The sequence below is a fragment of the Micromys minutus genome (genome assembly GCF_963924665.1).
Source record: "Micromys minutus genome assembly, chromosome: 11".
NCBI classification, from domain to species: domain Eukaryota; kingdom Metazoa; phylum Chordata; class Mammalia; order Rodentia; family Muridae; genus Micromys; species Micromys minutus.
Genome location: NC_137980.1, coordinates 21489397 through 21503309, shown reverse-complemented (window position 1 = coordinate 21503309; position 13913 = coordinate 21489397). Strand labels below are relative to the sequence as shown.

The 13913-nt window shown below is 45.1% G+C and overlaps 1 protein-coding gene across 3 annotated transcripts in view; it reads left to right on the top strand.

Annotated features, from left to right (window-relative positions):
* The window catches only part of OCLN (occludin), a gene marked incomplete at its 5' end in the record, with an annotated part of 45202 nt that overhangs the window by 20089 nt on the left and 11200 nt on the right, over nucleotides 1-13913 (top strand). For all 3 annotated transcript variants that reach the window (XM_080924803.1, XM_080924802.1, XM_080924801.1), the window contains one exon: nucleotides 12736-12884. In XM_080924803.1, coding sequence (XP_080780929.1) covers nucleotides 12736-12884 — 149 coding nt within the window. The remainder of the gene's footprint in view (nucleotides 1-12735; nucleotides 12885-13913) is intronic.

The following is a 13913-nucleotide window of genomic DNA, read 5'->3' as shown; positions in this document are numbered from 1 at the left end:
TTTGCTTATGCATGTATGTACACACACACACACACACACACACACACACACACAAACACCTAAATAAAAATGTATTAAAATAATATTTCTTTCTTTCTTTCTTTCTTTTTTTTTTTTTTTTTGAGACAGGGTATAACTATGTATCCTTTGCTGGCCTACAGTTTTCTATGTGGCCCAGGATAGCTTAGAATTCATAGACATTCACCTGCCTTAGCCTCCTGAATGCTGTGATAAATGGCTTAACATTTTTTTGATACTGTTAAAACTGAAGTATGATATATATCTATCCATATACTAAGTGTCTTATTGACTGTTCTGTTGCTTTGAAGGGATGCCATGACCAAGGCAACTCTTACAAAAGAAAGCTTTTTATTGGGGGCTGCTTTATATTTTCTGAGGTTTAATCCATTATCATCATGGTAGGGAGCATGGTGGCATGTGCAGCACTGTGACAGTTTCTGAGAGCTATATCCTGATCCAGAGAGGTGAAGAGAGTGAGACTAGACCTGGTGTGTGCTTTTGAAGCCTCAAAGCCCCAGTGACCCATTTCCTCCAACTGGGCCACACCTACTCCAACAGGCCACACCTACTAATCCTTCTAATCCTTTCAAATAATTCCACTCATGGAAGCATGGAAATATGTGTGCCTATGGGGACCATTCTTATAAAAATTGCCACACTCAGAGTAAGTATAAATTTTAGTTGAGTAATAGTAGCACATACCTTTAGTCCCAGCATTTGGGAGGCAGAGGCAAGTGAATCTCTGTGCTTGAGCCAGCTTGAGCCAGCTTGAGCTACAAAATGAGTTCCAGGACAGTCAGAGCCACACAGAGAAACTCTGTCCTGAAAAAAGCAAAACACTGTAAACTTGATGAGTTTTTATACATGAGTATCTGTCTCACAACAATCATAAAGAACATCTGTCTTTAGTTGGAAGGTTCCATGAGTCTTTAGTTCCCTGTGTCTCCTAGTCAGTCTGCTGAGGATGCTGACTCTTGCTTGCGTCTGTCAGGTCAAGGAGAGATTCGTTTGGATTGTTGGATCTTTCACTTTGATACTTTGTTGTTATTTGTGTAGTATGTGCTTGGTGAGAAAAAGCTTCCTGCATGATTGCTTTTAGGAAGCCTTTGGCTGAACTAAAACAAAAAGGTCATTTGGGAAGATCATTCCTTGCTATGTTGGATATCTTTTTGGTTTATTGATACATGGTCTATATAGCCCTTGCTGTCCTAGAATTTACTACATAGACCATGCCAGCCTTGAACCCACACAGATCCACCTGCCTCTTCCTTCAGAGTGCTGGGATTAAAGGCCACCACACCTGGCATCTCCCATTTCTTGTTTCTTTAAGGTTCCCCAGTTTTTTATGGCTTCTTTTGTTTCATCATTTTACTGTGTTTGCTTCTTTGTTTTGTGTGTGTGTGTGTGTGTGTGTGTGTGTGTGTGTGTGTGTAGCATGGCAATAGTCAAATTTTCATCATCTATTCTTGCCTTCATGTGGGTTGCAGGGATTGAACTCAGGTTGTCAGACTTGGTAGCAAGCTCCCTTACCTGCTGAACCATCTTGCCAGCCCTGTTTTAATTTATATTTTCCCTCGAGATAAGGTCTTGTAGCTGAGGTTGACTTTGAATTCTTCATGTATCCCAGGCTGGCCTTTAACTTTCTTAATACACCTGCCTCAACTTTCCAAGTAGCACGGGTTACAGGTATATAAACTGCTATGTTTGTCTTATTTTGTAAGGCTCCCACCAGCTACCTTATCAGAACTTTCTGCCTTCATCTTGCCTGTTTTACATTATGAGCTATCTTGGGGACTCTTCCTTACCGTCACAGTTGCCTGATTGGTGTGACTATGCCACAGTTTGCTGATGGATAAATTTGCTGTTTAGAATTGCATACAGAGATAAGAATAAAAATAAAAACTTAGCATGTCTTTTTTTTTTCCCAGCACTTGGGAGGCAGAGGCAGGCAGATCTCTGGGCTGGTTTACAAAATGAATTCCAGGACAGACAGGGATACAAAATGAGACTCTGTCTCACCCCTCAAAAAAAAAAAAAAAAAAAAAAAAAAAAAAAGATGTGTGACAGAGTTCTCAGCTTTTATGCTCTTAGGTTCTCCTACCTATTTCTTTGTGGTTTCTGTTCTGTCTCTGGTCTAGACTGTCTTCTTTCTGTGCTCTGTGAGGTTGGGACTCAGTACACACTAGACAAGCACCATACACCAAGCCAGTCTCTAGCCTATGAAACTCACTTTTATTATAGTATGTAAGTAAGCCCTAACTTAACTTCCTTTCCCTCATGTTACCATGCACTGACACTGAACTTGTATCTTTTTTTTAAAGACTTATTTATTTATTATATATAACTACACTGTAGCTATCTTCAGACACACCAGAAGAGGGGATCATATGGTTGTGAGCCACCATGTGGTTGCTGGGAATAGAATGCAGGACCTCTGGAAGAGCAGTCAGTGCTCTTAACCACTGAGACATCTCTCCAGCCTGAACTTGTATCTCCTAAAGGTTGACTTATTCTGTTCTTTTCTTTTATGAACATAGTTTAACTAGAGCAATTAGGTAAAAGACCAACAAATCATTTTCTCATGGTGAGTTTACAAAGTGTCAGAGATTGGAGAAGATTGGTATTGAGCTGAACTTAATCTGCAGACAGCATTTTCATTCATAAAAATTTGGCCACAGCGTCTGTGGCAAAGCTTAGCTTGAAACTGAGTATTTCATGCTCTCCAACATCCTTTGGTTTGTTTTGTTTCTGACAAGGACTTAAGACACACACAAGTAGATTAACACAATTCTTGGTTCTTTACACTGTTATCTTTGGTATATGCATAACATTTCTTGTTATTTGTTTCATAATGAACACTTATGAACACATAGTCCCAGCCAAGGTTTCATCTAAAAACATTTTTTTTTTTTTTTTTAGCTTCATAGAAAGTGTTGGACTAAGGGCATAGCTCATTGGTAGAGAGTATTTGCCTTACATGTGCAAAGTCCTGGGATCAATCCCCAGTGTGTGTGTGTGTGTGAGGTGGGGGGTGGGAGGGTGAGGGAGAGGTTGTAGAGAATGTGGGGCTATCCTTATAAATATTGTCTTAGAACTTGCTTTTAGGTTCAATATTAAGCTAATGAGATTCATCTACATTGTTGTATTTACAGACAAAAGTCCGGTCCTCTGTATTCTAAAACTTCATTAGAGTTTATCTAGTTCCTGTTGAGGGGCTGTTGAGTAGCGTTGGTAGACTGGGGCGTTGTAGCTCAGCTGTAGAGTGTGTCTAGTGTGCTGGAGGTCCTGAGTGTGATCAGTAGCACTGTCACAAAGCAAAACAAAAACAGTTGCTATTTTTATGAAACTTAAAAAAAAAACCTTTTTATTGATTCTTTGTGAGTTTCATGTCGTGCACCCCAGTGGCGCTCATCCCCCCACATTCCCTCATACCTGCCCTCCCCCTTGCAACCTCCCTTCAAAATAAAACACCTCACCGTGGAAGCTGCAGTGTGTCACAGCGTGTCCCACCTGTCACCAGTCTGGTTTGAGATCTCAGGCTTCTGTGACAACATTAATATCGGATCTGCATCAGGACCCCCCCCCCATCCTGTTGTCACCCTGTGCCACGGAGATCCTGCAGCTTTGCAGTGGCAGGACTGGCCCTTTCACACATCCCAGCTGTTAGCAGATGACATAGATTTTGGGGTGAGCCAATTCCGAGCCCTGGATCTCAGCCTGTTCTCATGCCCTCAGGACTGGCTCACTTCCAGAGCCAGCTCCACTGTAGTGAAGGTGCAGGCCCCACTCCCAAGTGCTGCAGCCAGCGATGAACAGGGACACCTCACCTGCTCCCATGACCCCAGGGTCGCTCTCCTGACTGCCTCAGGTAGCAAGGGGCAAGGGGGCAGAGGGCATCCCCTCACCCCCAGGCCACCTCTCAGCAGAGGGGTGGCAGAGCCAGTTCTCCCACACTCTGGGAGCCCTCCTCTGCTTCCTCCAACAGGGCTAGCTGTGCTGGGCTGCGCAGATGAGGTACAAGGCCTGCTCTCCCAAGTGCTGCAGCCTGTGAAGTGCAGGGCCAGCTCACCTGTCCTCATGACCCCAGGGCCAGTTCTCCCGACTGTCGCAGGTGGCAAGGGGTGGAGCAGTACCTCTCTACCCGTGCCACCCCCAGCACATGAGTGGCCACGTCAGCTCTCCCACATTCAAACTCACATCCTGCCACCAGGGCCAGCTCCACTGTGCCTCCTGGTTGAGGCCAGGGCCCGCTCTCCTGAGTGCTGTCATAGGTGAGAGATGGGGCCAGATGGTCAGAGTGCCACGTTCAGTAAGGAGCGGGGGCAGTTCTGCACAGTCCACGGGCTCAGCGGCTGGCCCCAATCAGGGACATCCCCATGGACATCTATACTGACCTCTGTTGCTGTGTAGCCACAGTTTCAGTCACGGCCCTCAGCAGCTGCTGGTGGCTGGGACCTCACCGTGGCCCCAGGAGGCAGAGCTGAGTCTCTCCCATCTCTTCCTAATGCTCAAGCTGCTCCTCTTTTCTTTCCCTCCCACTGCAGGCTAGCCATATGCTAGTGGGCCCTGGGTGAACCCTCCGTCTATGCAGTGTGGGATGACATAGGTGCAGAGGACCCCCCAACCGCCTCCCCAGGCAGCTGACCCTGAGGCCATGACAGCAGGTGACCTGGCCCAAGCGGATGTCTATAGGCTGCCTGTGCTGTGCACCAGAGGGGAGATGTGTGGGCGGCATGGCCGTCCTTAGGTCTGTGTCTGCCTTCCTCCTCCCATGCTGCATTGCCTGGATTTGATTTGAGCTGATTGTTGTGAGTCCTAGACATAAGACAGCTTTGGCCATCGAGCCAGGCATCAAAGGTCTGCCATCCTCTCTGCCTGTGACTGATGGAGAAACAACACCACCAACAGGGTGTGTCTTTGTTCATTACCACTGGATCACCTACACTTGGGCAGATTCCTCTTCAACCTGTACCTGTGTGGAACTCCTGGGGTGAAGAAGAGTTTGTGAGCATACCTTTCTATCAAATAGTGCCAAATTGTTTTCCAAAGCTTGCCCACTTACTGTTTTGGCCATGACGCTTGGTACTGTTAGACTTCATACTGTCGGTCTGTCAACACAGAGGTACATCACTGTTATCTTTGTTTATATAGATTTTTTTTTTCTTTTTTGGGTCATTGGACTAATGTGTTTTCTTTCTACGTTGCATTTTATTAGTTGTCAAGGTAGCAGTGTCTCTGATATCTTGATTCTAAGAGTTTTGATGGGGGTAAAGGGCAACTTTTATGAGGCATGAGATAATCTAAGCCCTGCTTGGTGTTTGTGAGTCATTCATAAGTGACTAAGCAGTTTAGATATGACAAGCTAAAGTGCTGTTGTCCCGTCGGTGTAGGATACCCTCTTCTACGTACCAGTCAGTGTCTTGATTGTGTGATGGAGGTGCTTGGGAAGAGAGCGGCAGCCACAACTCGAGATTGGGTCAGTGTGCAGGTGGAGGAGGGAGGAAAGTTTGAATCCAGGAGATAAAGGCCAGCTGAGCAACGCAGGCAGAGCTGTCCCAAATACTACAGCAGCAGCAAGGAACGCTCAAGTGTTCTTGCGTATGGACTGAGTTTCTTCACGGTTACCTGAGGATATTTTACCACACGCAGGCATATGAGTGAGAAAACCAGGCTCTAGCAAGTCTGTATCCTCAAGAGGCCAAGCAAGCCCTTTCTTGTGAGCTTCAGTTCTTAGCTAAATGGACTAGCGTTACTCTTAGCACCCCGCCGCCTGTTTCTTCCATTCTCTACGTGTGATGTCTTGTCTACTTTTTGCTTGTTTCTTTGTTTCTTGACACAGGGTTTTTCTATGTAGCCCTGGTTGTTGGTTGTCCTGGAACTCACTCTGTAGACCAGGCTAGCCTGAAGCTCACAGAGATCCTGTCTGGCTCTGTCTGCAGAGTTCTGGATTAAAGGCCTGTACCACCACCTGCCAAACTCTGTGTTTGGTTGGAGAGAGTACCTGGAGATATGTGAACATCCCTGGTTCCAGTGTTCACGGGCAGGCAGACTAACACATGTGTGCATCTCAGTCCCTTTGTGCAGTTATTTTGTCTACCTCTCAAGACCAGTGTGAGATGTGGCTGACTAAAAATATGTGTCTAACTTTAGGGAAGGAAAACAGCAGACCACACGGGGAAGAATGTTGATGTCCTAGTTAAGGTGACAGAAACAATATGAATCTGCTTAGGTAAAAAGAAGACTTTTTAAAACACCTTGGGCGTCAACACATGTAAACTCAGAAAAGAGTTGAAACTTAGCCTCAGAGAACAGTGGTAAGGTTGTGCTATCAGTGACAACTAAAATCTGAGACTTTGAAGGTCCTTAGGACTTGCATGCTAACCTTGACTTCTTCACTTCATCTCATGAACAGGGGCAGAGAGCAGACACTTGGAGTACTTGAGATTTTTTTTTCCTTTTTACAAGGTTATATGTAGCCCAGGTAGCTAAGGATGACCTTGAACTTCTGACCTTCGGTTTCTACTTCCCATGTGCTGTGATTGTATTTAGCTTGAATATTTTATACTAATGCTTCTCAAACATGCTGGAAAGGGACCCTGTCTGTGCTGGATTGGGTCAGGCAGCCTCCTTGCAATCACCGACTGCGGCTACTTGATATAGTGTTTGTATGGAGGGAGGAGGGGGCTTCTAGGGCAAAGATGCTGAGTAGACAGGATGTACTATAAATATGCTACTTGAATCAATTGTAATTTCCCCCTTGTTTTTATGTATGAGTCATCTGACTAGGTGTAAGTTCAGAGTGTAGTTTGAATAGCTTGCAGTGAGTTTCTGAGTAGTTCTGAATGTATTTGCTGGTTTTTCTTAGCGAGGCTGCCCTGTTACTCGGATCCCTCTCTTGCCTGATAAAACAAGACCTGGAAGAGAGCAAGCACTGTGCTCTAAGGAGCTGAGAATGACAGCAGGGACCATTCATCTGTGAGTCGAGGACTACCAACCTCAACTCCTCAAAGACAAAGTAACCCTGCTGATAACTTTTCCTTCAGAATCCCTTCACCCAGCCTGCAGTTGTAACTATGGGAAATGCATATTCACTTTCTCTGGATACTGGCTCTGGGAAAGTTTACACCTCTATGGTAAATATTTAAAAGTTGATTGTGAACATGTGCTACCATGCCTGGCCTTGAGCTCAGTTTTTATTACTACATTATCTGATCAGTTAAAATTCAGAGCTCGAGTTTCGAGTTTCGGGTTCTCTCAATGGAGTTAGAGAATCTGAGATGTGTGTTATTTTCATGAAGGAGGTGAAGATCTGAGGAGCAGACAGGCTTCGGAGATAAGACGGTAGCTTGTAGTGATACATGGCCTGGGCTGTTTACTCAGACTCTTCCCAGTGCAGGGCATTGTGTGACTTGGGTTTGAACTTTATAACTTAATTTTGACAGAAAAAGTAAAGGAAACAATCTCTATGAAAGTATAGAGCCAGTGCAGGATTTGTGCAGCTTGGACCTTGTTACTGTGACCATTCCAGGATGGAGTTTGGTGTGTTTGATTTCTGATGTTTTTAATATAATAGGTTAGATGTCTATGAACTGGAAAAATAAGAGTTTCATCCATAGTTAGGCTGGTGAAATTGAAGGTCAACCAATATAATCTTACCCAATGATTTAAAAAAAACAGTTTTATAGAAATATATTTGACGGTGCGTATACACCGATGCTCCTTGATTTTTATATGGGGGTTATGTCTTGATAAAATCTACACCCAACACATTTCAGTCAGAATGTCAGTCCATAGTGTCTGCAGCTTGTAAGAGTATGCAAGATGCAGGGGTGTAACTGTACCATCGCGGTGCGACTAACTACTATCAACCCTGCCTCAGCCTTACCGTGCAAACATGTTTCCCTCAAGGCCTTCCGTGTCATCTCCGCAGCATGCAGATGTCCACCGTGGGAGAGAAATGAGTGGCCAGGCAGCCTTGCTCATCAGCATTAGGCAACTGATGAGATTCGGATCGTTCTTTACTCTCCCCAGTATAGGCGTTCTTGCCTGTACCGTTGGTTCACTGGCCTCTCACCAGTGGGAAAGGTTGTCTGTGGTCTCCGATGGAACAGAATGCAGAAGTGACAGCTGCTGGCTGACTGTCTGAACCATCCAGGAGGAGGAGTACAGTGGGGCCCTGACTGTTTAAGGTCCACTGTGTGTGGAGAGAGGCTGGAGGACAGACACAAACAAACAGACAGACAGGGAGAGAGAGTGCTATTTGTGGTTCTCTGAAAGCTGCAATTCCTAGATTTCTAGCACCCAGAGTTAATGTTTCTGGAGTCAGCCATGTGGAGGTGTAATGATCTAAACGGGGCGTGGCAGTCTGCAGCCCAGGGCATTCTGTCCTCATCAGTGGCTGTCCTCCTGTGCCACCACCAGGATCCTCATGCGGATCCCCTGGAGGCCCTGGTTTCCAATTTAGTGGGTTTGGGTTGGGATCCATCTGATGGTGTGGATGTGCTGTTCTGGGGAGCATGATTTGAGAACTCTGCACCCTAAAGTCTGCTCACCTGTTTAGCCTCTGAGTAAATATAGGCAGAAGTCCCTTCTGTGCCATGAGATACCATACCCAAGTAAACCGAAGGGCACTGAAGGGCGTCAGTAAACTGAAGGGTATTTGGGACAACAGGTGGTGGCTAAGGGATATTTCTGGCCTTTTAAAGGGACCATAGCCTGAAATACCTGTGTACTAAAGTACAGCCTTCCCTGGGATTTCTCTTTCTGCAAGAAGTCACATATTAGATCACTGTAAGGTTCATGCAGTTAGAGTGAGGTTTTCTACTCTAACTCCTGCTCCCCGACGTCTTAATAGCTCCTGACTTGCTCCTCTGACGGAGTTTATCTTTGTTGATAATACACACAGTTTCTTTGGGGAGCAGGCAGCTCTGCTGCCTTAGTGCTGTTGAACAATTTAAACCAATCGGATGTTCAGACATGGTCTATGACCTCTTCCTTTGTAGGATTGGTCCACGTGGGAACGTTTCAAACAAAAAGGATTGGGACAGTGGTAGCACTCCCTTTAATCCCAGCACTCAGCAGGCAGAGGCAGGGGAATCTCTCTGAGCTCAAGGCCCGCCTGGTCTACAGAGCGAGTTCCAGGACAGACAGGGCTATACAGAGAAACCTTGTGTTGAAAAACCAAAATCAAACCAAAACCAAAAAAACCCCTCAAAACCAAAAACAAAACTTTTGAGGAGGTATTTTGAGCTTCTGTCAGGGTTGAGCATCTGCAGGTACAAAAATACCAGGAAACAGGAAAGACAAGTTAGACTACTCAGTGCAAGGAACTTGTGCAAGTATCGTAGCTCCTGAAGGTGGGTTGGGCAGGTTGTTAAAATGGAGATAGTACTTTGAGATTAGCCCGCTTCTTGTGCCGGGCTATTTCTCGGCCTTACTAACCAAGCAGGAAATGGCCTTTCTGGTGAGGAATTCTCAGCATCACTAGTGACTAAATTTTGTGTCAGTTGCTGCTCTTATGAAGTTAGACAAGCAGAGGTTTTATGTTGTATCTCAGAGAGTGGTGAATTTAAGGCAAGGACAATGGTTTTCTTTGTTTCAAGGATATGTGGTGTACCTAGACACCACACACCAAGAAGCTGGGGTAGAGTTGGGAAGAAGAGCTTGTGAGGGGGACAAGGCTCAGCTTCTACACCAACCATTCCTTCTGTTTTGCTTCGAACAGATTAATTTCCTCACCAGAAAATACCGATAATCCTATCTACCGAGGTGGGGCTAAAATAAACATGATTAGACTGCTTGGCACGTGATAGACATTCTTCAGGCGACATTCCCTTTCCTTCTTAGTAGTGGGTGACTTCTGTCACAGTGCTAGGCTGGCTTGGCTGTGGGTCCCGCCTGACTGTGTGTACGTGAACTTGTAATGAAGACCGAGCAGAGAGGAAGAATGCTGTCATTGAAGCTGTTTGTTGTGATTTTTGTTGTTGTCTTTTGAGGCAGGGTTTCTCTGTGTAGCTCTGGCTGTCCTGGAACTCGATCATGTAGACCAGGCTGGCCTGGGACTCAGATCCTCCTGCCTCTGCCTCCCAAGTGCTGGGATTAAAGGCACGTACCACTGTGCTCCATTCAGTTTTTTTTTTTTTTTTTAATGGAATGTGTACCTTAGTATCCATGTATCCTTTTCATCTCCCGAAATTATTCTCTTCTTTAAGCTTGTTTATATGAGATATGTTTTTAAGATAAACTTTTCGAATTTAATCTCAGTGAGTCTGAGGCATTCTTGGCTGGACTCCTCTGTGTGGGTTTCCATTTCCTTTTTCTATCAGTCCTTTTCCATGCTTGAAGATGCCGGCGTAGAGACTAAGTCAGCCAAGGGCTTGCCAGAGGCTTTGCCAAGTGGCAAGCCCAACATTCGGCCCTGGGATGATGGCTACTGAGCTTTTCTTCTCCCAAGACAAATCTTAATTTGTGTTTTCGCCTTACTTTTTTTTTTTAACCTCTAGTTGCCCAGGAAATCTTTTTACAGCAATCTCTGGGCTTCTATTTATTACATTTGTGTGTTTGTGTATATGTGTGTGTGTTGAGGGGTGCAAATGTGTCATATCATGTGTGTAACTCAGAGGACACCTGCGGGACTTAGCTCTCTCCTTCCACCATGTAGGCCCCAGGAACTGAATACAGGTTGTCAGGTTCTTTTGCAAGCTGAGCCATCTTGAAGGTCAAGCTCCGGGCTTCTGCCTATGTGAAGGGACACTGGCCTGACTTTGGCTAGCCAGGCTTTGCACATTATCATTTTTATTAGGTCTAGGTCCTTGGGAAGGTTATCCAGTACCCTGAGCCACAGCTTCCTCATTTCCGAGAGAGGTGTCACGGCTGTGACTAGGGAACGATCTCTCAGCTGAGCACTGTTAGCAGCCCAGTCCGGGTTGGTAGCTTGTGGACTCTGTTGTCTCTAGAAGTTAGAGATAAGTGGGTGAGCCATTGCTGTGAGTGAGTGGGTGGGTGCTCTGGCTGGAGGTTTGGAGAGATGGATGTGGAGAGATAAGACAGGCTTGTATCTCATCCTGCAGGGACTGAGTGAAGCCCCCCAGGAGGTGGCTGCACTTGAACTCAGATTTGGAGCCCAGTGAGGGCTTAGCAGGTAAAGGAAGGGGGATGGTATTCCAGGCTGGAAGGAACCAGAGGGACTAGGTCTCTGGTACACTTCCTGCTGGAGGGGAAAGGAAGGGGAGTGGATCCAGGAGAAATAGAAAACAGGCTTTTAAGAAAGGAAGCCTTTTATAGTTCTGATGAGATCTCTAGACTAAGAACAGGCCTTTGACTTGGCAATGGATTTGCCTGAGAGGGTGTTGTGTTCTGTTGTAAGGAATTTAGTGGGAGCCAAGAATGGTTCCCACCCTGGCCCCTGTGGTGGAATCTGAGTACACTCCCTGGAAACCCACCTGCTGGTTTGGCAGTGGCCCCGAATTCCACTTAGAGGGAAATGGTACCGTCTCTCTGTAACCCTGAATATGAAACAATCAAAAACACCGCATGCTCCCATAGCAGAGAACTTAAGATGGAAGGCTCACGTTATAGTAAGGACACTATATATGTATGTATGTATGTATGTATGTATGTATGTATGTATATGTATATGTATAGTAAGGACACACCATATATATATAGATGTATAGTAAGGACACACCATGTATAAATGCAGATAATAATTGCATGAGAATAAGAGCAGAATCATCTAGTTGCAAGCTTGCAAGTTTTGTGGGGGGGGGAGAAGCTCAATTGGATCTAAAGAATTTACTTATATCCAGGTATAGTAGGAGTTGTTGTTTTGTTTTTGTTTTTTACTGTGTTCAGAAGACATTGTAGTAGATAGGATACTATGTATCCTTTAATCATCCAAATATTCTTATGAAGAAATTGCCCTCAATTTATGAAGATGGGATATTGAGATCTGCATAAATCCAAGCAGCATGGAAAACCGTTATTCTTTTAAATATTAATGTGTGTGTGTGTGTGTGTGTGTGCATGCGTGCGCACACGCACACACACATGCACACACACATGCATGCAGATAGTTGTGAACTGCTTGACATGGTTTTTGGGCACAAACTTGGTTTCCCTCATTCATATTAGAAAGTAAGCTGATTCTTCTGATGTGGAAGGGGTAAATGTAAGAAAATTAATGTAGCTAATTATTTCACATTTGATATTATATATTTTATAAGTAATAACTTTCCCCCCACCTCTTTACTGAATGAAAAACAAAAAGGAAAGGACATGAGGCTCCTCGGTGTGGTGGAGGAGAAAGTTTGTTCTAGATACATATGAGAGCACAGCCAGCGCAAACATGCTTGGGAGAATCTGGAGTGGTCATGGCCCTGAGCTGTGTACAGAGAGGAGAGGGGAAAAGAGAGACGGGAGCCAAGCGGAGCACCCAGGAGGCCAAAGGTGCAAAGGAGGGGCAGATAACCATAAAGTCTGCATTACATAGGGAAGAGCCTCTGGGGGTGGAGAAGCCCAGCCCTTGGGCTGGGGGTTCTGGGTAAAGGGAGAGGTATGCAGACCATCCCTCTTAACAGGACTGAGGGTTGCTGGGAGAACCTGGAGGCCAGGTTCATTTCTTCTCCCATGTTTGAAATGTAACATTTACTCCTTTCGATTATGAGTAAGGAATGACAGTGTCTTCTGGGTTGATTTATTTATTTATTTTTTTAGGTTAAAAATGTGTCTGCAGGCACACAAGACATGCCTCCACCACCATCTGACTATGCTGAAAGAGTTGACAGTCCAATGGTTTATTCCTCCAATGGTAAAGTGAACGGCAAGCGATCATACCCAGACTCTTTCTATAAGTCAACACCTCCGTAAGTAGCACCTTAATTTGGTAACATTTGTCTAACTATGAATATTGGCCTGTTGTTTTATGCTACCCTCCGTTCCCCTTGTTGGTCAGAAGGTGGGGAAGTGACAATGCCACTTCCTTTAAGATTTAATCTCTTTAAAATCTAAAGTCTTTCTCTTTTTTTAAAGACTTATTTATCTTATGTATGTGAGTACACTGTCGCTGTCTTCAGACACACCAGAAGAGGGCGTCAGATTCCCATTACAGATGGTTGTGAGCCACCATGTGGTTGCTGGAGATTGAACTCAGGACCTCTGGAAGAACAGTCAGTGCTCTTAACCACTGAGCCATCTCTCCAATCTCCAAAGTCTCTCCCTCTCTCTTTTTAAAAATTATTTTATTGAATACTCTCTGTATTTATATGTCGAACGTTATCCCCTTCTCCCTCTCCCCCTCCCCCACAACTTGTTTCCATGAGGGTGTACTCTCTCCTAATCACCCTCTCCATCTCAGTGCCTCAAAGTCTCTTAAAACCTAAAATCTATTTAAAAATTCAGTCTTTTCAACTGTGGGCTCCTGTAAGATAAATAATAAGTTAAAAATATTTACTTACTTAAAGAAGGAAATACCAGGACATAATCACACTCAGATCGAAGCAAAATACAATATCTGGGATTCGCTCATGATCTTCTGGGCTCCTCTAAAGGGCTGGAGTCACTTCTCCAGCTCTGGCCTCTGCAGTACACAGAGCTGCTGCTGTGGTCATCCCATGGTACTGGCATCCCCAAACTACAAATAGCCCGTTACAGGCTCTCTTCACGGTGCCGAGTCTCAACTTCTCTGCATGACCTTTAGCACTGAGGCTGCACTTTCACCAATGACCCCTCCTGGCTCTCACGTTGCCAAGCCTCCCGTGACCCCTTCATGCCTTCAAAACCAGTACCACCTGGGTGACTCTTACACTAGCAAGTTCCATGAGCATTGTGAGGTCCAGCCTTGGCCACTTCTGGACACAGCCTCAGTGCGCTGATTCTGAGGAAGCACTTCCTAC